Source organism: Brassica rapa, chromosome A06, assembly GCF_000309985.2.
Source record: "Brassica rapa cultivar Chiifu-401-42 chromosome A06, CAAS_Brap_v3.01, whole genome shotgun sequence".
NCBI classification, from domain to species: domain Eukaryota; kingdom Viridiplantae; phylum Streptophyta; class Magnoliopsida; order Brassicales; family Brassicaceae; genus Brassica; species Brassica rapa.
In genome coordinates this window covers 11,407,902-11,433,429 of record NC_024800.2, presented here as the reverse complement: position 1 = coordinate 11,433,429, position 25,528 = coordinate 11,407,902, and the positions used below count along the sequence as shown (strand labels likewise).

The window sequence follows — 25,528 nt, the reverse complement described above, 5'->3', positions numbered from 1 at the left end:
AATTCCACAACTCAATTCTCTCTTCGTAAGATAGTGTCTGGATGTTTTTGATCGCAATTGACAAATTCAAAATGCATGCAAATATAAACATAAAATTTGTTTTATTAGATATATAAAAATAGTAATAATGCATTAACACACCAGAATAATATATATATATATATATTTTAGAACATTAGAATATGACAATCCATTAACATACGAAAATAATATAAAAGTATTTTACAACACATGAAAACCTATTAACACACAACAAAAACAATAATATTATATCACAATATTAAAATATGACAATCAGATCGCTACTCTTCGTCTCCTGAACCACTTTGATTCACTTCATTAGGTTCTTCTATAGTTCTCTAAATATTGAATATACTTCCACGTCTCGGTCTTTGTGATGTGCTTCCTGTTTCAAAATAATTAGTCAAACTGATGCTAGTTGATGGTGATTGGTGAACCTTTGGTGAAGAATCTATACTTGCACCTTCTGAATAATTTCGATGAATATTCAGCGGACTTCCACCTTGATTTCCAGCTGTAAATCTGTAGTGAACATTTGTTGGTGTTGTTCCAGAAGAAGCGGCTTGATGAAAATTTGATGGTTGCTGACCATGATGAAAATTTTGTGGAATGTTTCATTGTTGAGGATATGGTGGCGCTCTCCATTGTTGAGCATTTGGAGGTGTGTTCCAACTTGGACCATTTGGAGGTACACCCCATGGTTGAGCGTTTGGTGGTGTCCCCCCAATATTTAACATTTGGTGGTGTTCCCTAGTGTTGCACATTTGGAGATGTACCCCATTGCTGTGCAGTCGGTGGTGCACTCTAGTTTTGAAAATTGTTTTCTCTAGAACTATTACCCACTAAAAATGGACTACGAGATGATAAACCTCCAGAATGTGGACTCCCAAATAACTGTCTAGAGCCCAATTGTTTTGGCACATCTTCATTATTTCGTGATACACCAGTCATACCTTCCACTAGTTGCAATATATTTTCGTCATTGCTTCCAGTTATATTAATGAAATACTTTTGCCAAAAAACCAGTTCTTTAAGTGAGTTAATGCAAGCCCAGTAAAATTTAGTGAATTTGGGAAGTTCCAAAGCAAGAAATATTTGTTTTGCTTTTTTGAAGTCATCATAATCATCTTATCAAAAGCACTTGAGCATAGCTGTTATAGACTTTGTCGTTGAAATTCTTTATATCCATTAATGGTGTCTTGTATTGTAGTCTCGAATGATTGTCTTCTTTGATGACCTCTTGAAGTACTTCCAACATTAGTTCCTGAGTTTCTAGCAGACGTTTGAGAAGTACTGCCACGTCCTCCAGTTCTTTCTGAACGACCTCCAAATCTTGTACGTTCCTCACCTCTTCGAGAAGGAAGCCAAGTTGAATCTTAAGTATATTCATGTGAAGGAAGTGTATCGGCATTGAGGTTAACACGATATATTTCTTCATTTCATGGGTTTGAGGAACATTATGTTGAGGTATGTCATCACCATCATTTTCTGAAAAATCAAATAAGTCATCTTCCTCTATTCCTTAAGTCAATATGTGTTGTCCTCGTTGGCGTGACGACTGTTGAGGTTGCGAATAAACATTGTGTAGCACAAAACATCGAACCATCACATCCCAAAACGGCGGTGGTTGTCTCTTAAAAGATCTTGTTATTTTGCATTCCTAATAAAAATATAACATATATAAGAATCATAAATGTGTTGGTTATATTTGTTATATTATTTTAGTTAATACAACCATAAATATTATTACCGATTCACGGGCCTCCCACTATTCATATGATGCATAAATCATTGACGTTTCCGGATCAACCGTTATTCGAGTAGAAGTCATTAAAAACTTCCACTTCTTATATGCTTTTTTGAAATCATCAAATTTGTTTTTGAAAAATGCATAATTTATATTCAAATTAAATGCACGGTTGAAATTGTCAACCATATGCTCTCTAGCAAGAACCACATGATCTTTAAGAGTATAATTGTTCATAGAAATTTCTTGATCATACAACTCAATCAATGTTTTTTCTTGTTCATAAGTCCACTTAAGTCTCGACGCGTTCTACGAATTAAAAAAAAATATTTATAATTTTTTCTAATAATATGTAATTAAAATAGATTCAATGAATATAAAATCAGATTTCTTACTCGTGAAGAAGTTTCAGTATGAACATTTGAAATTCTTTGTCCCAAAGGATTTATGTTTCCATGACGTATTTCTGACATATCTGGATTTTAAAAATGATGCAAATATTATTAATATATTAGAGTTTCATAGTTAATCATATTTTTAATAAAAAAAAAGAAAAAAATATAATGTATATATAATTAAAATAATCAAAACATATATTTTTTAAGTTTGCAACACAAATATATTTTTTAAATCTCAAACATAACAATTTTTTTATTTAAAACATATTTCAAATACATACTAATCTTCAATTTCATTACATGCAGCTTATGATTAACTCTTTAACTTATTTTGGTTGATGTAAAATTAATTACATTAATATATAACAAATAATTTATATACAGAAATAAAATTTCACTTAACTAACTTACGAAGCTTTATTAGTTTACGTACTTTTATTATTTCAGTTAACTAACTAATTTATGACAAAAATATTTTACGTACGTTCACAAAAATTTCAGTTAACTAAATAGTAACATATATATTTATTCCGTTTTCAAAAGGGATCCTCAAACAAAAAAATTATTTTAAAACATTATTCAAACACTTAATCATTATTCAACTTTATTTTTTGCAGCTTATAATTAACAACATAATATTTTTCATGGTTACATTAATATGTAACAAATATTTTTAAGTAGAAAGAGTTAACTTACTTACATACTTTAATTAGTTTAGGTACCTTTAATAGTTTCACTTAATAATTTATATGCTTTTAATAGCTTACATAATACAAATTACAAACTAATATTTTTCAGATAGAAAAAAAAAACATACCTTGTTCTTGTTTGAAAACAAAAAAGAACGTTTTTTTCAGAAAGAAAGAATGCGAGATTGTGTAGGAAGTGTGATAATTGAAGTTAAGTGTGTGTAAACTGATAATGTACTTCGTCTAGTTATAGACTAGATTTTTTTTTATTCTTTGTTGTATTTAAAAATAAGAAAAATAATTTAAAATGTCACAAACCACACAAACCACTCATTTTTCACGCAAAGTATGGTACTGGGCGGATAAGGTGCGTTTACTACCCGACAACATCACATGATGTGTTATCTTATTTTTTTATTATTTTAAATTCAGAAAACACAAAAAAAATTAAAGTGAATGGTGACACTTTATATCCCGTCCCTTTCTGTTTCACGGACCACAATTATCACTAAAGGCCTAAGTGGATTCTCTATTTCAAGAAAAAAACAATTAGCAGAATCCTTTAAACGTGTGATTCGTTAATCACTTCTTTTTTTTAATATGCCATATCGGCCGATCCGGTGCATTCCGTAAAAAACACACTTAGAACACAGTCTCTCACTCAAATAAAATCATTAAATAATTAAAAATAGGAGAAAGGTAGTCAAATGTTAGAGAATCGTCTCTATGCCAAGAATGGTTCAAAAATCATGGAGAGACTATCTAGACACATGTCCTTTTTGGGTGGCAGCTTTATTTTTTAATAATTTAAATTTTACTAAAAATTAAATTAATTTAAAATACTAATATAATATTGTTAAAGGTACTAACAGAAAGAAACTCATCATTAAAAATGTTTTTAGTACTATAGAATTGACTAACTCAAAATGGTACAACACTGTCTGATTCGCGTTTGGAATATCTTCCGACTAATGCCAAGGATGGATCAATCATTTGTTACATCTACCAAGTAAACTACTTGGACCGAAATCCAAACCCAAACTGACTAACAATTGATCATTTATTTTTCATGGAAAATCGAACCAAGAACTGATGTGGATACACACTAAACCCCAAAAATTACCACTATTTTACTTTATCTGCATCTTATTATATAATGATTAAGAAACTTTTAGCTGAACACAACTAAAAACAACACAAAATCTATAAAATTAGAATTATTTAATTTCATATATATAGAATTGTTGGTAACAAAGTAACTGATCCAAATATTTGTGTATTTAGTCATGAGGATAAAATATAAGTCCAAATTGTCTTTGCGTATGCTTCATGATGCCGCAGAAGGGTGCCAAAGAGATGAAATCTTTTATAAAACAAGGAGTGAAAGATTTGTGTGTAAAAAAAATATAATTATAACATCTATAGAAAAGTAACTTGCTAACATTTAATATATCTATATTATTAAATTTAAGTATTTTTCGGAACTTTTTGAAAATATAAATATCAGTATAAATGAGAATTGTTTGTAAACATGGATAGCAGTATAAGAAAAAAGAAGTATAGTGTCCTTTTTGATAATTTCATTAATATAATTACATTAATTGTCTTTCCATATTTCACTCAGTTTAACAATTTCATTAATTATATTACCTTAACAATATATCACATCAATAATAATTTATTTATTAGTTTTCAACATTAGCATTGTGCTAATTATAAAATCAAAAATGTAAAATAACTAGGTTTTTCATATGGTTAAACGTTTGGTTTAGTGTGTTTTACTAAAAAAAAAAATTATTTTAGTATCAATCGATGGAAAATTACGTAGCTAAAAATATAATTCAAAGACATGTTTTTGTGTATAAAATAATAACTTAAATCAAAATAAATTAAAATGTATTACATTTATTGTTACTAAATTTTTCACTCCATATATTTATTTTACTAAATAAAAAACTCTTTATATTTCATTTAATTTAGCCACACACATTGAAAGAGTCATTTTCTATTAGTTTATAAAATCAGTTAGGCATGAACATTGACTATCCATATAGGTACTGGTTATTCCTTTCGGGTATCGTTTTTTTGAAATGACATAGGCTGATAACATTTGTATTATTGAGTGAAGTTAATAAAATAACTAAAACTAAATCCTGACCCATGCAATCGCGTGGGTGTGTTTTTCACTTTTTATATTTCAAAATTATAATTTTTCTTATGTTATAATTGTTTGTAAAATGTATTTGTTTGATGATATGTATTATTGATCTTAGATAAAACTTTTGTTAATTTATGAAGTTATCATCGGACTGATGATCAGAACGTTTTATTTTTGTGTCGCCATTCTCCTAAGGGGAAATTGCGTTGAACATATTGCATGTAGTGTATTTTGCAAGAACATTGGATTTTAACACCATGCATAGATACCTAATCTATCTAAAACTCTAATTTAACTTACAGTTTCATCTATCAAGATAAATTCCAGAGAATCCCCACCATAACTGGTATTTTTTTCTTCCATGAATGAAATAACTTATCTTGAATACACCAGCCATCTTTATAAGGCTTAACTTTGTTAAGTAGAGTTAGACTTTTATTGTTAAACATTTTTTGCCTTGAATTTGTGATGTTGAAGAGAATGAAACGCAAGGTCTATATTTATAGTTGACAGTTCGGCGACGTTAATCATAGTTTTAAAGTATTTTTTTTTTTTTTGTAAAAGGATTAGTAGCTTTCAAGTTAAGTCGAAAATTTAGGTAACAATGAAATTTAAAGTTAAACAGATTTTCCTTGAACCACAGTTTTAAGAACTTTATAGAAAGTAATTAAAGATGAGTATATATCGACTGAATTTTCATTTTAGAAAAACGTAGCCTTGAAGGTAAGTCGAAAATGTAAGAAACAATATATTTTGGTTTTAGATTTTCTTTGAACCATAATGGTAAGAAACAATTTATCTCTTCAAGATTTTAGTTTAACAATATTGTTGAGTTTATCTTCTTAATGGCATGATCACTATATTCTTGGTTTATCAACTTAACAAATTAGTTATATTGAAGATATTACCTACAATATTCTTGGTAGAACACTAAATTATTTCCAAAATAATATCTTATGTTATTATGCATGATTTAGGCTTATGGGATTGTAATTTTTACGTAAACAGTGCTCCATGTTCATCTTCTCCAAATGCTTATTGTGTTCAGTTCATTAAATAATAAGATTATTAACAGAAGTTTAAGGCTAGCAATCAAAATAATGCAATGGCAAATAGATCCTCTATTTCAATCAGTGTTTATTGGTATTTGCTTTCCTGGGCTGGATAAACAGCCACCGGAGTGACAAAAAAATTCTTGGATAATCTCTCCACTGAAGATTATCATACCCATCGATTTCGAACTGGATGCGAAGACATGGAAAGATGATTGGCTGTAATCTGAGTTACAAAAGTTTATTAAGAAGAATTGACCTTCACTTGATGATATTCATTAAAAGTCATAGAATTTAGGAAGTTGATATTAGATTATTTTGTTAAAGAGTAAAACTTGTGAGACGTTAATTAGTTATATTCTTGTATAGACGTCGACCTAATTAATGATAGATGAATGTATAGATGACGAGATAATATGAAAATAATATTAACATTGATAGATAGATTAAATATGATAACTTTCTAGTAGATGGTCCAAAATGAAAAATCACACATGAATAGAAGTTGTGACTTCTATTTTAATATAATAGATAACTGATAGCAAATTTAATGATGATGATATTTATCTGTGGTTTGAGTTTATTTTTCATTAAGAAACAAAATGCTAGAATTGGAATGAAGAGATAACATGCGATTTTAGTATGATACTAACTATATAAGAAAAACTATGTTTATCTGATAAAGTTATTGTAGAGATGGAAAAAGCCTTCAGATTGAGCATATATATCAAAGTGATTCAATTAACTTAATCATATTCAATTGTTCTATATTGGGTATATCACAACAACATTTCCATCCCAAAAATAAAAATATACATGTTTCTACTTAATGGTTCAGTTCCACTTAGCAAAGAAAACAACAGAAGCAGCAATGACTGGAGAAAGAACTTCAAGAACTCATTATCTATTAACGTCAGTTCCATTAGATAATTCACTAGAAACTCCATTTTGTGACTTGGTTTCTGCATATCATAAGCAAGAGCTGTTCTGAGAAATCTCCTGCAGAAAATGATCACATTGAATCACTAAAAAGATTAGAAACAAAAGACAACATCTGAAATGTTTCACTGTTATAAATCGATGTCCCATATTGTTTTTAATACATGCTTCTCCGGAATAAAAGCAGGGTGGCTTTTTTTCTATAACCGTAAAAGAGAGATCTATTATACAAGTGAAAATAATAAGTTTTGCAATGCATATTTTTAGAAAACCTCTATATAGAATATGACCCTAACAATATAATTAATATTGGGTTGAACAGATGTTACCTTATTCAATGGAAAGAGCTAAAGATCCTCTCAGGTATGGTACAAGAAGGGGTAACCTCTATTCCATGATCCATTTTCTACGCAAAAATTACTCAGGAAAAAGGGTACACCGGTCAAAGAGAATAAAAGTTAGAATGAAGGAAGAAGGATAATTAATTGATGAAAGATGATTTCGAATTTCAAACGAAGTCTTATAAGGAAAAAAGTTATGTGTAACTAAAAAATAAGATTCACTATGTCTCACAAGAGGATTCAGTGGAGGATATGAAAATCTAAATAAAATCTTATGCAGCGATTACAAATCTTTTAGGTTATAGAATGAAGATTGTATAGATAGGGACATCAGTGTCTTAAAATATTGTTAAATATGCAACACAATGTTTTGTGTATGCACCTAATCTAATTATATAAAAAATTGTTCGAGTCCCTCCCGCAGTGTCCACGTGGAAAGTCTTTTGTTATAGACGCGACGCGTGTACACAACTTCGATCCGCGTCGTTTCATTTAAACAGGTTTTGTCTTGGGCTTAACTTCGTGTCTTGGGCTTTATTTTGAAACCTTGCGTTATGTTTTCAGAAGAAGCTTACGCGAACCCTAATACTGATGCTCACCCAAAAAAAAACTCCTTCTTCCTCTATCTAATTCACTGTAATAACGAGCCCGATCCGTCCCTCAATACCCGTCTCATCCTACTCTCCTTTTGTCCAATCCAACCTCCCTTCGCTTCCGGCGTCTTCCTCCTCCACCTCCCAGAAAGTGCCGCCCGTTCCAGCCCCTCTGTCGCTTCCGCCGGCAGGTAACTTCGGCATTTCGAAGGTTGAGAACCATCGGTGGGAGCGGGAGCGGGTTTGGGTCTCCGCCGAACATGTTGACGGAGCCGGTGTGGGATACGGTGAAGAGGGATATGTCGATTATCGTGAGTAATCTGAAGCTGGTGGTGTTTCCGAATCCAAATAGAGAGGATCTTGGGAAGGCGTTTAGGGATTGGGATCCGTGGGGACCGTTTTTCTTCATTGTGTTCTTGGGGCTTACGCTTTCTTGGTCTGCCTCCGTCAAGAAGGTAATCAAAATCTTAGCTTTAAAGTTAAAGGTGGTATCTTTGTTGATTTCGGAGTTTCTCTAGAATGATGCTTAGGCTAAGGCATCCCTAGACAGTGCACTGCTGTTAGTTTTTGATTTAACACAGAACTGATTCAGTGAGCAATAAACAACATAATGTGGTGCTCTCTTATACCTGTAATTTTCAGTTTCATGGCTCTCTACTGTCTTGCTTGAGCAGCAGTTGATGTCTATGATCCGATATGCGATTAACCATATTTTAAAGTTTACCATTAAATGTTGTAGTCACGAAAGCTATGTGTCCAAAACAATGGTTTTAGTCGGTCTTTCAGATATTCCTGCTTGAAAATGGTTTCTGTAGTGATATTTATGAACATACTGAGTAAGAAAATGTGTAATCAATAGGTTAGAAGAAGGCTGTTTTGTTCTTTTTCTTATGTCTGAATGCACTTTGATATATGCGTGATATATCTAAAAAGATATCTCTGTTCGCTTTTGGCAATGTCCAAATGTTATTAATTCTTATGGATATTAGCTACATTTTTGTTTTCATTTCCATTTAAAATCGTCCTTTCCTTGCATTTTTCATCTCGGACTTAGAGTCCCTAAAGTCATACAGCATCTTTATATATAAAAAAGAGTTTGAATCTCTCTGAGGGTGTCCACCTAGGATTCCAGCTCACTAATTCGAGTTATGTACTGTTGACACCTGTCCCGCAGACTAAAACGCAACACTTCATTACTTGGAAATCGGCTGGGCTTTTTAATTGTTATGTGTTGTTTAATATTATTGGGCTTCATTTCAGATGTTTTGTAAGGTCCAGAAGCCCGTGTGTGAAACCCTAATCTGATAGCGCGAGACACGTGTGTTCTTCTCTCCTCTGCGTTCGGCGGCCACAGTGACGCCTGAGCTTTCTTCACAATTTCTGAAACGGTGTGCGTGAATGTAAGTTAATATTAACTCATTCAGTGCATCTCTTCTTCTTCAAGACAATGAATCTGCAACTATAAATAGTTGAGTTTGTATCGTACAATTCATCATTTCAGTCTTCACTTTCCGTTGTTACTGCCCTCATTGTTTTGGATTTGAGCTCTCCGGCTTTAACGTATCTATGGACGTGTTTCTGCGAGCAGGTTGGAGTGAAAGCTCATGGGCTAGCGAAGAAGATTGGTTTCTTCCCGGCAGTTAGGGAGGAGACGGTGACTGTTTTAAGACCACCGTAGTGGGATCGAGCTAGGAGAGAGTGGACTCAGGGAGTTTGAGATGGTGGTTGAGGGAGAGATTAGGAGAGAGGCCATGTTTATGGAGGTCGGGAAGAGGAATGGTTTGACAGAATATGGTGTTACATATCCTGGTGTAACTGAGCAGTCGTGTCTTATCCTTTGGTCTCCACATACCGGCGAAAGAAATCCGGAGACGTTAAACAAGTGCGTTGAGTCCAAACGTCGTCTATAACACCATCATTAACAACAACTTCCCAGTCCTCTGATGATCTCTGCATTTTTGGGAAGCAAATAATGTGAATAAGGGTGGTGATCTCATGGCTGTTTATATTGCTTTGGTGGATGAGAAGGTATATTTTTCTTAACTTATGCTCTTATATTTTACACCAAAACTAGACTAATTATTTCTATTAACTCGACGCCCCGTTTCTATTAGGTTCTCAGAGAGAAGACCAGTTTTGTTGAGATTGCAGAAAGCATTAACCCTATCCCTACGTTGAATCTTTCTTTGTAGTTACAACATGGTCAACTCTAGGACAAGAGAAACAAGAGCACATGTGACTCCTTCTTGGCATGTACTTTGAATCATTGCCACTTCTTAGGATTTCTCACGCACACATCAGGTACATCATATTTAAGTATTTCCATCTCCTTTAAAACAGAGATATTTGTCTTCAGACTTTTAGTTATCCCGTACGACAATGACATGGATTTTAATTCTACAGAGATATTTTTGTGTTGCAATTGGCAGAGGAAAACAAGCCTGCTAAAACATAAGGTACTGTGAATGTGTTTGCTACAATCGTACTATGGCATTATGTGTGGTCTGAAGCTGTTATAACTAACTTCACAAGGGACCCGACAAGTAGCTTATGAAACCACGAAGAGCTTCTACGGTTAATGGGATTGATGATACTGATTCACATAATAAATGGAGTTATAGCTTTAATTACAATAATGATGATGACACCAGGTGGAAGAAGGCATAAAGCCAACTATTGCTCCGAGAACGGTGAAGAACTTGAAATGTTATCTGTGTTTCTCTTCTTTTTTTTCTTCTTTTTTTTTCGTTTTTTTCTGGGAAAGGGCTTTAGTATCTGTGTTTCGTTTTTTGGTGTTTATTTCTTATGACTCTTATTTGATGCCAAGTGTACGTAATCGTAATTGCTCTGTTGACATATACATTTGTCTGAGTTCATTCATTCTTATACATTTTTATGAGTTCATTTACAACTATTATTTTACTATACCTATTTGATAGTTTTAAAAATATGTAAAATGTGTTTATATGTTACAATGATACCCAAAGCGAAGGTTTCTATTTCATCAATTGATTCCCTAGCGATCGTTATTTTTTGCCATCATATTTTTAATAGTTTTCATAAAAACAAATACTGTCATTTACTTTTTTTGAATTCCACTTATGCTACAAAGTTCTACTGTCTGAGTATCTGACATAGATAATCATCAATTGGTTAACATAAAACAATTTCTAACGTATTTTACTATATTTTAAAAGAAACAATAAAATTTAAATTTACTTTAATTCTTTTATGTAAAATAACATTTCATCATAAAGTACGAAAACATATTATGTTTATAGAAGAAAAAATAGTTCTTTTAGAAGATAATTAATACAATTGGGCTAAAGCATATATATATATCTCTAAATATTATTATAGATATAAATATAGAAATGTCTTGAAGATGTCGAAAACAACTTTTATTTTAGTCATAAACGAATCTTACCGCTGATAACCCATACATGCTCATATTTTATTATGAAAATCAAAATTTATATAAAAGTAAATAAATCAAGTAAATAACAGAAAATTACGATGTTAATTGGTGGTAACTGGTAAGTGTTGATATGTCAAAACCTAGATTCTATGTCATGTTGTTGAAATCATATAAGAGATTATATTCCCATTTATTTGGTTGTAAATAATTTTCTAGCCTACATAAATAAAATTAAAAAAATTATTAAAATGAATTTTTCTTTACAACAATCTTTGACTAATTAAAAATATACAGATATGTGCATAATAAATACATAGCTTACTCTATAAATATGATTAAAATCTCTGCCACCCATATTTCATGTTTTTTAAGAAAGTGTTAGTTGTTTTTTTTAAAAAAAAAAGTCCTCTCTGTTTATAGAACAAAAAATATTTAATTTAATTCGAATGGAACTTCGATCTCTTCAAAGAAACCAATTGGTCTCCAAATCTTGACAAAAACATCTTGGTAACTGATCCCTAATAAACAAAAAAAAACATTTTCAATCTCTCCCCCCCCCCCGCGCCCCTCAGAATCTGAAATCATATACTTAAGAGTCAAGACCAAGCAAAAAACGGTTCAGAGATGTTGATATTTGTTCCTAACAAATAATAGCAGCTAATTTTAACAAAACTGAATATCACCCAACATTAAACTTAAGAAATAAGACCGATGAACACTAGGAACAATATTCCAACCCGGAACACCTATTTTCAATCCAATTGGATGGCTAATGTTTGGATTGCTAATTTCTCACCAAAGTTGAGATGTCCTTTCTGGAAATTATGCAAAGGCCTTACGGCTGACGAGAACTTCAAAAAGAGTCATATACATTAGTTGTTAGATACAAGTTATTCAAAAGTGACAATTCAGATGATGATGCCATAGAAGCAAAAATTCAAAACAAAAATTACTTACAAACAAACAACAACTTAAATTAATAAAATAGTATATATCAATACTAACCAAATGTTCAATACGCGACATTTCTATATTGAAAAAGAATTGTTATGAAACTAATATGATCTTTATTATGCCACCAAGAAAGTGTCATCCCAATAATCTGTAAAATCAATGCAGTGATTGTTATTAGTATAAACAAATGGAAAAGTTCTTGGAGTTGGTTTTACGGTGAGTAACAAGTAACTACACTCATTAACCACTACTCAGTTCTTATATTTTCTGGTTTCAATGTTTTCTTATTTTGATTAGCTTTGCTTTACTACCTTCTTCGCATTCAATTAACACTATACTTTTAATAAGAAATGCAACTCCAAATAATCACCACTCCACTCCAATAGCATGTCGAAAGACTATGATTTCAACGTAAAATATAATTACTCTTATAACATACACAAAAAGTTACCACACTCCAATCTTTCCGAACCTAAAATATTACGAACTACAATTAACGCACCGAATATGTGATCAAATTTTTGTTAAAAAAAATAACATGAAGACCATTTGGAGCCCCTACTGCATATTAATGCCACATCTCCTTAATATAGAAACTATTATTATTATTTTGACAAACAACTATAGTATACAAGAAAAATACTATATTTTATCATGTAATTCTTCTTCACCCGAAATTTTCTAAAAGACAAATATCATTATCATACACATCTTTTGAAATGCACACATAAAACGCAAACCACAAAATCATACAAAAAAATAATAATCTAAATCACGAGTAAAATATATCTCGCCCGTAGGGCGGGCCGATTCTAGTTACTTATATATATCTTCATTGTCTACTGCATTTGTTCTTATTCTTTCTTCTGTGATTTTCAGTCCGAAGTATTTGTCGTTGCCTTTGCTACTTGCAGCTGGAGCAGTGATCCTCACACTAAATGTATCTTCTCCAAGGCGGTCTATCTGCGGCCATAAAAAGTTAGCATTCTCTGACACAATCCTCTGAATTCGCTTATGGGAGATGCTTTTGAATTCAATTTTTTTTGTTGATTTTCACTCCTTTTGTTTATGTATTGCAGTCAGCCCTCATTCAAGCCACTGTGTACAATCATCTTATCAACGCGGGTTCAATATATTCCATAAGCGGTTTTGATGTGACTCAGAGCAATATGAACGACTCTCCTCTATCGATTTGACTCAACCGTCGAATTGCGTCTCCACCGCCGAAGTGTGTGTCATCAGATTCTTGGAGGCTCTCCCTCTGTCTGTGATCATCTCTCTACCAGCTATATGATTGTCCATTGTAATCTGTTTCTGTTTGAAGTTTGTCTTTGAACTTTGATTTTTTTATGCAGATAAAAAATGGGGAGAGGTGGCATGAAAGATATGTTTGGATGATGTTGAGGTAAACCCATATGCTTGCTTTTGTTTTTAATTTGTTGGACAGTCATTGCTTCCCATTTCGTCATCCCTATACTTGATTTCTTTCGTTTCCCTTTTCAGGTCAAGCTTGGAGAGCTAGAAGCTGAACTTTTTGTAATCAAGGCTATTAATGACAATCTGTGGCACCCTTACAATGAACTTGTGGAGTTTAGGTATCCTCGCAACTGTTCTTATACAGGTAAATCTGCATCTTGGTTTAGGTCTCAGATAAATCGTTTCTTGGAAGTTTCAGGGGTCATATAGAGAGTGGAAGAGACCCTGAGAACTACTTGAAGTATTCGGTTCAAGATATCGAGAGAATCGTTCTTGATTTCTTTGAAGAATATTCACACGTCACACCCGCCAAACTTGAGGATACGATGAAGAAGAAGATTGGAGAGGTTACTTTCTCTCTTTTGTTTTGTTTTATTTTTATTTCTTGGTTCCCCAGCCATGTTGGTATGTTGTAGGATAGATCCATTCTTTGAATTTTTAATCACGAGTTGGTGTTTTTACGCACCGTACCTATTGTATAATCTCCCGTTTGTATCATCACATCTCAGGTAGGAAACAAAGATTCAGTAGTGCAGATCAATTGCGTTGGAGACATGAGCGTTAAAAGTTTGCTGAAAGATGGGTTCGTGTTCGAACATGACTTCTTACAAGTTGTAGCTGCTGTCCACATAGGATGGATACTGCTCTTTGTCTTTATTTGTGGTATCAAGTCCCTCAACTTTTAAAAGAAGGAAAATAGAACCTTTGTACCATAGTCTTTGAAAATTGTCGTATATTTGTAATTTTTCTTTTATTATTATATATTGTTTCTATTTGGTTAGTAACAACAACAATAATAGCCGTTTACGTTCACAATATTATACTTTCGATAGGAAATAATATCTTCTCTTTCAAAACTATGTATTATGCATTATTGGTATTTATATGAAAGTTATACCTTTTCATACAACATGAGCACATCATCAATTTAGGTTTGACATTTGTATTAATCTATCTTTTTTTAACAAAATGTTTAAAAAGGTCAAATACTTCATAAATTATCTTTTATAATTGATTCATTTTCAATTAAATAAATTTATTGACATCAATATGTTAAATATAACATTTTTTTACAGAATTCAAGTAATAAAATGCAAAATACATAAATTTCAAAAACAGATAGAAATTTCTTATAAGAACAAAACAAAATCTATGTTTCTGTACATTTCATGGAATTTAAATTTTATTTTCTGGTCATAAAACTCAAACATAGAAAAATTAACAAAAAATGATATAAAACAACCAAAAAAATATTACAGATATAACTTAATAATACATAAATTATAAAAATAATTATAAAGTTCTGCTGAAAATCCAACTACAATGCTAAACATATTTTACCGTTGCTCTTTTAAAGCTTTGATTGTTGAAGTTAGCTAAAAATGAGGGATACCCTAAATGTATTAAAAAGTGTAAAGCCAATTTTGTCTTTTGCTAAACAATTCTTATGTTTAGTTAGAAATAAAAAGTAATGTACCAAGAGTCATAACTCAAGTCCTTAGAGCTAGAACCATGGAATCAAGAGAAAACACAGCAGTGAGACTCTTTGTTAACTGATGAGAACAAGATCATCATAGGTAGTGCGTTACTTTCCAAACTGGATCTTCCCGAAAACGGGTCCCCAAAAGGGATGAAAAAAAAATGCAATGGCAGCATTGTACGATCTATTTATCATGGAAACGCGATTACATCTAATATAGATGCTGCATTGGTTAAGATGCTTCAACGTTGATCAAGATTGAAAAATAATCTCAAACCGTACAAGTAACCTAGACACTAAAGCCAAGATAGTCGACACGAATATTCTACCGGCATATTGATAGGTATTCTCGAGATGGAGCAAGCTAGAAACTGAGAGAAGGTAGCTTCGATATTTCTTTCGGTGTGTCAGAGAGAAACTGAGACACTGGTCTCAGTAAGTACACACGGTGCGGTTGTGACATTGATGGATCCATCGAAGAACGTGACAGAGAGAGAAAAAACGGAAAGCTAAATCTTCGTTAGAGCTTCTCCGCAAAACATCTCAATTGTTCAATTATGACATTAATATATTTTCCTTCGATTTCATCTTTGCATACTATTTTCATTTGTGGAATCGAATCTGGAGTTGGTTAGCCAAGAGCGTTTTCCAGAATTGCACTCTTTGGCTTGATGCGTAATTATTTTGATATCTTTCTTACGGAAATGGGAAGACTTATTACGTAATGCATACTTGGATTTAGTGGCTGATCAAGTGTTCTTAATGCTTTTGTTTAAGATATATAATCTAATTGCCAGACATAAAGAACATAGCAAAATTTTGAATCTTTTATTTTTGAATATTATAAAAAAAATAAACATAGAGAACATAACAAATCTTCTCATATAAAAGTTTTGGGATCAGTAGCTAAATCTAATTGGTCAAACATACCACCACGGTAAGCAAAACTCTCAACATCCAATTTTTTCCTCTATAACTTCCGGGATCTCCCATCAAAATCACTTAAAATGGTGCAAATATTCAAGATATAAAGTTGTAAGCTAAAAGAACAGGTGAATATAGACACTTTCTACAATTTTAATTTAAGAAGACATGCTAAAAAAGTTCATATGAACCCCACTCAACAAGTTCTTATATTTAATCAAATAGTACTAAAATTATTCGTCTACACAAGAAATATACACACATCGCATTTTCTCAATAAATAATATTTCCTCACATACATTATAGAATTCCTAATGGTAACTAAATATGTGACTTTCAAAAGTGTTGCGACTGTTCTAATAACAACTTCTTCATTTTAAACAAATCGCAACATCATCAAATGACTAAATACAAAATCACGACACCATTCGAAAACTATTACAAATAGAATTATGTTATATCATAACTCTAAGTACTATTTTTGGGTTAAAGCACTAAGTGCTAACTTAAATCTAATCTATTAAAATAGAGTCCTACTTTTTATCTACTTAAAAATGTTGTCATTTAAATTTGGACCTATTCAATTCTTACTAGAAAATATATGACATTCATTACTATTAGATTAACATTACAAAATATATTTCCCCTCTAACTAAAAATATTCTGTCGACTACCCATAATACACTAACGTCAAAATACGCTAACATAGTTATATTTGAACCTTCACCTTTATAAGTTCAAGCATGAATAAATTATATTTGAATCTTTCAAAGTTCATTAATACAACTGTGTCTAATCCTTTACGGTATATTATAATTAATACAAACATTTACACAATATGTATACACACATTTCATTTGTTTTTTCCTCTCCTCATTGTCTCATGTTTGAATCTATGAAAGTTGGGTAGGTCCTCATTAGAAATAATCTGATATATAGACATTTGCTACTTCTTCTCCATGACTTCTCTTCGTCATGAATAAAAAGAAATATTTTGGTTCCATGCAAAGAGAAATGAAAACAAATGCATAAACATTTATCATTCATGCATATTAGAAAAACTCAGTGTTCTAAAATACGGTTGGTACACCCGTATATACACTGTTCAGTAGTACACTGTAATGTTTTTTGGTAACAGCAGAATAATATGGTTATGGTTTATAAAGTATTTATACGGTATTTATAAAGCGTTTAAATGACAAATAGTTTTTTTTTTCAAACTTAGATTCTAACAATCTTAACTAGACCAAACAATAAATTTTCTAACATTACGCTAACAAAATTTTTAAAAAAAAGTGATTTTTATTTCATCTTCTTATAGTTTTTAAAGCTCTAACAATATTATCTAAAATAACCAAATCGTTTCCTAAAATATGCTAACAAAAAAAAACAGAAACAATTACTTTAGAACCACGATGAACTTTAGATAACTAACTTAATATTGTTAGAATTACTATCAAGTATCAATCAAAGAATCTTTTGTAAATCTAACCTAGACAAACGATAATAACAAGAGGTCAAGATTTATTAAACATCTACCATATCTCATAATAGGTTATATAACAAATTTTAACCTTTGTTACGTTTAATATTTATAATTTTGAACTTATTTTCTAACAATATGATGAAGATTTAATTATTTTCATTTGCAAATCAGTTACTTTTTTGTCAACAAAATGATAAAAGCGTGATTTTAGTCAAGACTAAAATCAAGATTTTATCATTTTGTTGACAAAAAAGTAACTGATTTGCAAACCACCCAATGTAAATATATAAATTTATGTTTTTGAAAATATAGTAAGTTCATATGTATCCGACTAAACATTTTCAGACTAAACTGTAATAATAACTTTTTGCAAAGTAATTTTTTTAATATTGTTTAATAAATATGATGTCCAACTACATACATAATGATAATTTTACATGATAAACTATGGTTCAAAATCCATTTAAATAATATAATTTATTTATTTAGGGTCCTACTTATATTTATTGATAAAATGTTGTCATTTGAATTTTGGATCTATGCACTTTTTCGTTAATGATAAATTAGATTGGATATTAAATATATAAATCTGAAAATTCTGTTACACTAATTCATTTTGCTTACCAATTATTTGAAAATCAACAAACATGACCGATATTTTTACCAAGTGACATTTAGTTTCGACATACAAAAATATCTATCTCTAAATATGACATACACAATACAATATAGTATACCTGAAATCATTTTATTATGTCTCTTTATATTTTTCACTGCTACGTAGACTAATTCGAGCATTTTATTTATCAAGATTTTAATGTATGCGATGGTAATTTATAACTGGTGCTATAGAGAATTGGTTTAACTAAGCTATTGTCTATTTTATACGTATATATCAATCTATTGGTAGCATATAAGGTTAGATGCAGGTAACCAATATTAAATATTTCAAGCACGAAATGTTTAAATTATGTTTTTGACATAGATTTACTGGAACAAATTCATCCTAATATTCTAATAAAAACAAAATAATTACATTAAAAAAGATTTACTAACAAAACAAATAAGTAACTGAACTACAAACTATATATTCTAGATTAAAATTTAATGAAACTGTAAAAAAATTCTAACACCATTTTATAAAAAATAATCCCGCGTTTTAACGCGGGTTAGAATCTAGTTAGTTTTTAAATAAAAAGATAAACACTATTCAAAATAATAAAATAGTTTTTATTATAACTTCCCGCCCGTAGGGCGGGCCGGCCCTAGTTACAAATAAAGTGGTGTGCAGAGAGTGAAATTTTTCTTTAATAGTCCATGACGTTCACATCTGTATATTCACTATTAAAATTCATAAACTTATAGAAAATATTCTATGTGAAGCGATCACACTTAACTTAATAATTCATGGATTATCAACTCTGATTACATGAAATTAATTGTTTTGAACCTTACATAATACAAAAAGTATATTATATTGATCTTCAATTTACAAATTAAAATGAATTAAAAATATACTTATTTTTAATTTAGGTTTATATATGTAAGCATGTTTAATTAATAAAAAACATATTTAATGTTATTTTATAATTTTAATAATAATTATGATTTTAATTAATTATTTAAAAAAGATATTGCAAATATAAATATATTATAAACAAAATGATTAGAATGGATTTGACACTATTGTCTTTAGTGAAAAATCTAAAATAAAATAAAAAATGGAAATGTATCATAAATAAACTACGTAGTATTTTGGTTTTAGTAGAACATATGTTTATATATATATATTAATTTAATAAAATAACATATCTATACTATACTAAAAGGCAAATATAAGCCATGGAGAGGACGTCCACGTAGGATAGAAAAATCAACCAATCAGAGAGTTCGAAATTGCCACGTCATTTCATTTATTTTTTCGTAAAAAATGGAAAACAATGCGATGGAAAGGATCGAACCCGGGTTATTATGACATTAATATAGGACAGTTACCACTAAGCCATTGAAACTTTCTTGAACACATATACCAGAATCACTAATTATGTAATCACAAACTCTTATGTATAATTACAATAATATGAATTCAACTTTCAAGATTCCGATACTTTGTTTTGTAAAAAAAAATAAGTAAGTGACTAAGCTAATATATTCTTTGAAAGTGTGAGAACATTGAAAAATAAGAAAAAACATAGATTTTTGTTTTCGTTACAAAGTTAAGAATTTTGTAAAAATAAGTTTAACATATAAATTTCCGTGACAAATATGAAAAAACATAGATTTTTGTACAATTTTGTCAAAACAACTCAAAACATAGTTCTCTAATGTCTTAATAAAATATTATTTAAGGGTGTAATAATTAAATATATGAATTCAATAAATTTTGTAATTTATAGACAAAACAATAACACAACAAATTTTGAAACTTTTCAAATTTTGAAACATTTGTTTAACCTATCGATTTCTTTTCATGAGAATCCAACTGAACAAGATAAAAAAACAATTAGATTTACAAATATTTAATTACCATTTTATTCAATTTTGATTAATTTCAAATTGTAATAATGTATCTTTTTGAAGTTACAAAAAATAATGTTCTTTCTTTATTACACTAGCATTATATATAGATTCTATATACACAAATAAATATAATATAACAACATAAGCTTGCTTTCTCCGATTCATATGAAAACTTCTTAAGTTATCCACCAAAGCAAATTAATTAAATCAATCAAATTGTTAGAATACAACAAATTAATATATAATTTTATTTTAAATTAAATTATTTAAAGTGTATTTTCATTAAAAACAAAATAATAAATAAGTAAAAATGATTTGATGGTAATTTTTATGATATATATATATCTCAATTCAGTGAAAGAAATAGAAGCTTAATATGGAAAAAATCTTAAATACAAAAAACTCTAAAAATTGACAAAAAAACTAACAAAAATTAAACTATGATATCACTTGAAAGCTTCTTAGACAATATTAATAAAATATTTTAGCGATAATTAGATAAATTTGATTTTTTTTTGCCAGCCAAAATTTTATTATTATTTAGCATCAATTATTTCAAGATGTTTAAGAAAGGATGGACAAAAAAAATAGGATGGACATAAAAGATATATGAACTATGAATAGTACTTTGTAAAGCTGACTTAGATAACACATATGCACATCCATTTCCAGTCTTTTTTGATGCCTAAATTCAATTACTTTAGAGTAGTTATTCCACAAAGAGATCGTATGAGATATTGTTTTGATATTCAGATTTGTTTCTTGACTTTTAAGAAGATTGATAACTGTAAAATGTCTTCTTCGAATATGATATGTCTATAACCGAGTCCCCAACATGAGACAAAGTTGTTTAAAAAGTAAATACTTTTATTTTTCTTATATTATATAATAAATATATATTATTTACTGATAATAAAAATATATATGCGAATCAAGTACAACAATCAAACAACATAATAATTTTCTCAAAGAAAATTTTAAAAAATATTTATGTTATGTAGTCTTATTTTATATTCTTTAAATAATGTAATACAATATTATATATTATTTTTTTAGAATTGAGAAATACATATAATATCTTATCCGCGCGTAGCGCGGTTAAAAACTCTAGTTTTATATAAAATTTCATATCCAGGAAATTGCACACAAGTTAATTATTAATTGCACCGGACAATTGAACTGACCAGTGAAGCTAAACCAGTTAACCGGAATTGCAATTGAGACCGTAACCGAGAGGAAACAATGGGTCATAGAAATTGCTATCAACGTTTAGCGGCAACTGGTCTACGCGTTTGAACCAGCTCAGTGGTAACTTCCCTTCGAAATCATAATCTCCAAAAATGACATCAGCCATTCCTTGCCCTTCGGTTCCAGGGAACCAAGCAGCGACCAAAGCCTCAGTTTTTTCAAGAACAGGCATCTCAAGAACCATAGGCCGTCCTGTGAACAAGATCACCAGAGTCGGGATTTTCTCTGCAACCGCAGTTACAATGTTGTTGCCATTTAAAGGTATGGTGAGCTCAGAGTTATCGCCTCTCATCTCTGCGTAGGGAGGTTCCCCCAATGCAACAATGGCGTAGGAGAAGTCTTCACACGAGGCTAATGTTTCCTTTGATGGAGTTTTCTCGTAGATTACTTCGGTTTTATCTCCAACTGCAGCTTTTATGGCATCCAAAAGCGTTGTGCCTACATTTCAAAACAAAACCATATATACAATAAGTATTTGCTTTGTATCATATACTTACCGTATGATATTGTAATCTGCTTTACTTACCGAGAGTGATCTTCCCGCTTTGACCGGACTTTGTCTTTGTCCATCCGCCACACTGGTTACCAAGATCGTCTGCGTGCGTTCCAACCACTAGAATCCTCTCGGCAGTACGATCTAGCGGCAAAAATGGTTTATCATCATTTTTACCGTTCTTTAGTAGAACTAAAGACTTTCTAACTGCTTCGCGTGCAACTTCTCTATGTTCCTGCAAATGTGGAAACAGAGTTAATCATGCTCCCATATATCTTTAGATTAGAATAATGGCAGCACTCAAGAGTTAGAGCTCACCTTGCAACCAACAGTAGGCAACAGAGATCTGTCTGTGAGAGGATATTCAAAGAGACCAGCTACAAACTTCACTCTGAGTATTTTTTCAACAGCATCATTGATTCGAGCCATCTGTACTTCCCCTGACTCAACCAGATCTGTAAGGTCTTCTATGAACTGTTGGTACTTGTAAGGTACCATCACCTGCAATAACATTGATTAACAATCTTTGTATCTTTCAGAAATCCCGAGCCAGATGAAAATTCATTCAGTACCATGTCGATTCCAGCATTGATCCCGAGCTTGACACAATTACGGTTGTCTGAACCTTGTGGCTCGCTAATGGTCTCCAAACCATCCCAGTCTGAAACTAAAAATCCCTGGTAACAGAAAAATAAACATATTAAATCAAACGAGCTCAATGCATACACCTCTAGCTTATTTACATTTAGTTTCATATTCAGTCAACCTTGAAACCGAGTTTCTGTTTGAGAACTTCCGTTAAGAGGTAATAATCAGAATGAAGTCTACTTCCATTCCAACTAGAAAACGAGGCCATAACGGTACATACTCCCTGAGAAATACAATTCACATAGGGTGCAACATGTATTCTCTCCAAGTCTTCGTACGACGCAATGGTGTTCCCTTCGCTTAGACCCTTATCGGTGCCACCATCTCCAACAAAATGTTTTGCACATGCGATAAGATTGTTTCTATCACCAAAGTAAAATAAAAAAAATTCAAAGCCTGTTATATTATGTAGTAGCATTATATGTGTATATACCTTCCGGCAAGAAAAGGGTAACCGTTAGGGTGTTCTTCGGGTGGCTCGCCTTGTAAGCCCGAGATAATCGAACTCATCTCAGAGACTATTTTGGCAGCTTCACCATAACTCTCGTAGCATCGTCCCCACCTCGGATCTCCCAGAACCTGTGAGTAAACAACATTTCATCCAATATTTATAAATCAGTATTCTAATATAGTAATATTGTAAAAAAAAAAATCTGTAAGGAACTCACGGCCACGCAGGGAGCAAACGTCCAGTGAATGCCACTAGCCCTTACTTCAAGTGCCGTTACAGCTCCAATTCTTTTGACCAATTCTGCGTCTCTATCGAGTTACCAGACAACAACAACACAAGTGTTATTACATTAAGAACAACCAAATACACTTGTGTAAGCTTAACTTAACCCTATAGAAAAGCTACTTTTTGGGTCGATTCTACCTTTCAGATTAATATACAAAATGTGTCACTCTCTTAGCTCAGAGTAGAAGAGAATAATAAAAATAAGTTGAACCTGGTGGCACCGAGGCCAATGTTGTGGGGGAAAATGGTGGCACCGTAGACGTTGTTGTTGCCGTGGACGGCGTCTGTGCCGTAGATTATAGGGATTCCCAGACGCGACGCTAACGCAGAACGCTGAAAACCGTCTATCATATCAGCCCAGTCCGACGATTTTGCATCCTCGAACGGCCAACTCCCAGCGCCGCTCTGCACACTTCCTGTAGAACCAAAGTCATAAAGGTTATCACTAATGGCTTAATGCAGGATGATTTTCAAAAGTTTTAGTTTATGTTATATTATATTGAAAGGTTTGTGGTTTGTGTATACCGATGAAGTAATCTGTAAGGACATCATGAGAAGCCACTGAGCGTTCGATCTGAGTCATCTGGCCGATCTTCTCCTGCAGAGTCATGCGAGAGAGAAGGTCTTGCACACGCGCCTCCACGGGCGCGTCTGGGTTCTTATAGACACATGACGAGTCTGTAGTCTCTGCCATGTTTTTCTTCGTTTTTTCCTCAAAAGTCCAGCCCAGCCACTTCCCTTTTATCTTTCACTGAAAGACTTTCAGCACTACGGTCTAAGTCTAATGGTTAATTAGTTTATTTATCCCTCCAATAATTTGTAGTATCTTGTATACTGTTTTTAGTAAAATAAGTTAGGGTCCGAATAGTATCATCTGTCCCGCACCGCACCGCAGTTAACAGTAACAAAAATTTCTACATATACCGTATATCTATACGTTTTTATAACTGTCAGAACCGCACCGCAGTCAAACCGCTTGTCCCGCACCGCTCAATCCGTTGTTACCATTCGAGCCTTAGTAGCTATCACCACCCTCAAAACTCAAAAGTAGTGTCTGAAAAATATATCTCTCATAAAATTGATTTGTTTGTTTTTAAAAATTAAAAAACGGTAATAAAAAATTGTGGGAAATGATTTTCCTTCAAAATACACAAAGGGTGTGTATTCAAGTAAGAGTTTTAGGTGATTTGTATTAAAATGACAAATTCACTGTTATTCAAACATGAATTTTAAAAACTCAATTAAAATACACTGCTATTGAATTTGACATTTCATAAAGTACTCTGAAATCCACTGTTATTGAAAATATTTTAAGTTGTGGAGTTTTATTTGGGTGTATTCAATGTAACATTTGAGGTTATTTGACTTTTAATAGAGTTTTAGATGATTTCAATAAGTCGCAGAGATTTATGTGATTTTTTTTTAAACCACTCTAGAATATAACCTAAAACCATGGGATTTGGGTTTTAATTTTTTAACTAAGAAACTCCACCCAACAACCCTAAAATCACCTGAAAACTTTAAAATTCCACCACTTAAAATATTTTCAATAACAATAGATTTTAGAGTATTCTACGAAATGTTAAGTTCAATAACAATGGATTTTAAATGAGTTTTTAAAATTCATGTTTGAATAACAGTGGATTTGTCATTTTAATATAAATCACCTAAAACTCTCAATTGAATACACTTTCATGTGATTTTAGGGTGTTTGGGTGAATTTTAGTTAAAAAAATTAAAACTCAAATCTCATGGTTTTAGGTAATATCCTAGAGTAGTTTAACAAAAATCACCTAAATCTCTGCAACTTATTGAAATCATCTAAAATCTCACTAAAAATCAACAAATGTTAAACTGAATGCACCCCCCCCCCCCCCCCCCCCCAAATGTGAAATATATTTTCATTTGTGCATTTACATAAGTAAATTTATGATAAAATTATATCAAATTAGATAAGTAAATTTATGATAAAATTATATCAAATTAGATAAGTAAATTTATAATAAAATTAATATTATATTTTAGATACTTTAGGGAATATTTAACCAATGATGGCGTTCTAAGTATTCCCAACTTTAAATTTTTATATAAAAGTAATTGTGAGATCCATCCCATAATCCGTGGTTGTTGTCTTTGGTACAGTGGCTTCTCATGATGTCCTTACAGAATACTTCATCGGTATACACAAACCACAAACCTTTCAATAT

General features: G+C 31.3%; 2 protein-coding genes and 1 long non-coding RNA gene across 6 annotated transcripts; 1 reads left to right on the top strand and 2 right to left on the bottom strand.

Annotated features, from left to right (window-relative positions):
* Positions 1-181: 181 nt before the first annotated feature.
* On the bottom strand, positions 182-8,142 carry LOC103873373. The gene is given in 4 exon segments (XM_033273453.1): positions 182-1,151; positions 1,154-1,396; positions 6,892-7,064; positions 8,048-8,142. Coding segments are annotated over 4 exon segments (837 nt in total). The 3' UTR covers positions 182-825.
* A 1,026-nt stretch (positions 8,143-9,168) lies between these two features.
* Positions 9,169-15,101, top strand: LOC103873270. 4 transcript variants are annotated; one of them, XR_004448170.1, is made up of 5 exons: positions 9,169-9,338; positions 9,527-9,966; positions 10,131-10,239; positions 10,342-13,715; positions 13,814-15,101. It is a non-coding gene; the product is annotated as an uncharacterized LOC103873270 (long non-coding RNA). The 4 variants fall into 4 exon arrangements; XR_633902.3 differs by having other exon boundaries at positions 10,342-14,559; XR_001958955.2 differs by having other exon boundaries at positions 10,053-10,239; positions 10,342-14,559.
* A 6,142-nt stretch (positions 15,102-21,243) lies between these two features.
* LOC103873269 (beta-glucosidase BoGH3B) lies at positions 21,244-25,188 on the bottom strand. Its single transcript, XM_009151690.3, has 9 exons — positions 23,847-25,188; positions 23,533-23,737; positions 23,254-23,344; positions 23,019-23,164; positions 22,704-22,947; positions 22,510-22,614; positions 22,256-22,438; positions 21,971-22,172; positions 21,244-21,882 (listed from the first exon to the last, which is right to left on the bottom strand). The coding sequence occupies exons 1-9, from the start codon at positions 24,013-24,015 to the stop codon at positions 21,398-21,400; spliced, it is 1,830 nt and encodes a 609-aa protein (XP_009149938.1). The 5' UTR covers positions 24,016-25,188; the 3' UTR covers positions 21,244-21,397.
* Positions 25,189-25,528: the final 340 nt, after the last annotated feature.

Coding starts and splice junctions, on each gene's coding strand:
- LOC103873269 (XM_009151690.3), bottom strand. CDS start 24,015: ATGGCAGAGACTACAGACTCGTCATGTGTCTATAAGAACCCAGACGCG. Junction 23,165..23,253: donor CGTTTGCTCCCTGCGTGGCC/GTGAGTTCCTTA, acceptor GTTTACTCACAG/GTTCTGGGAGATCCGAGGTG. Junction 22,173..22,255: donor TGCCTACTGTTGGTTGCAAG/GTGAGCTCTAAC, acceptor CCACATTTGCAG/GAACATAGAGAAGTTGCACG.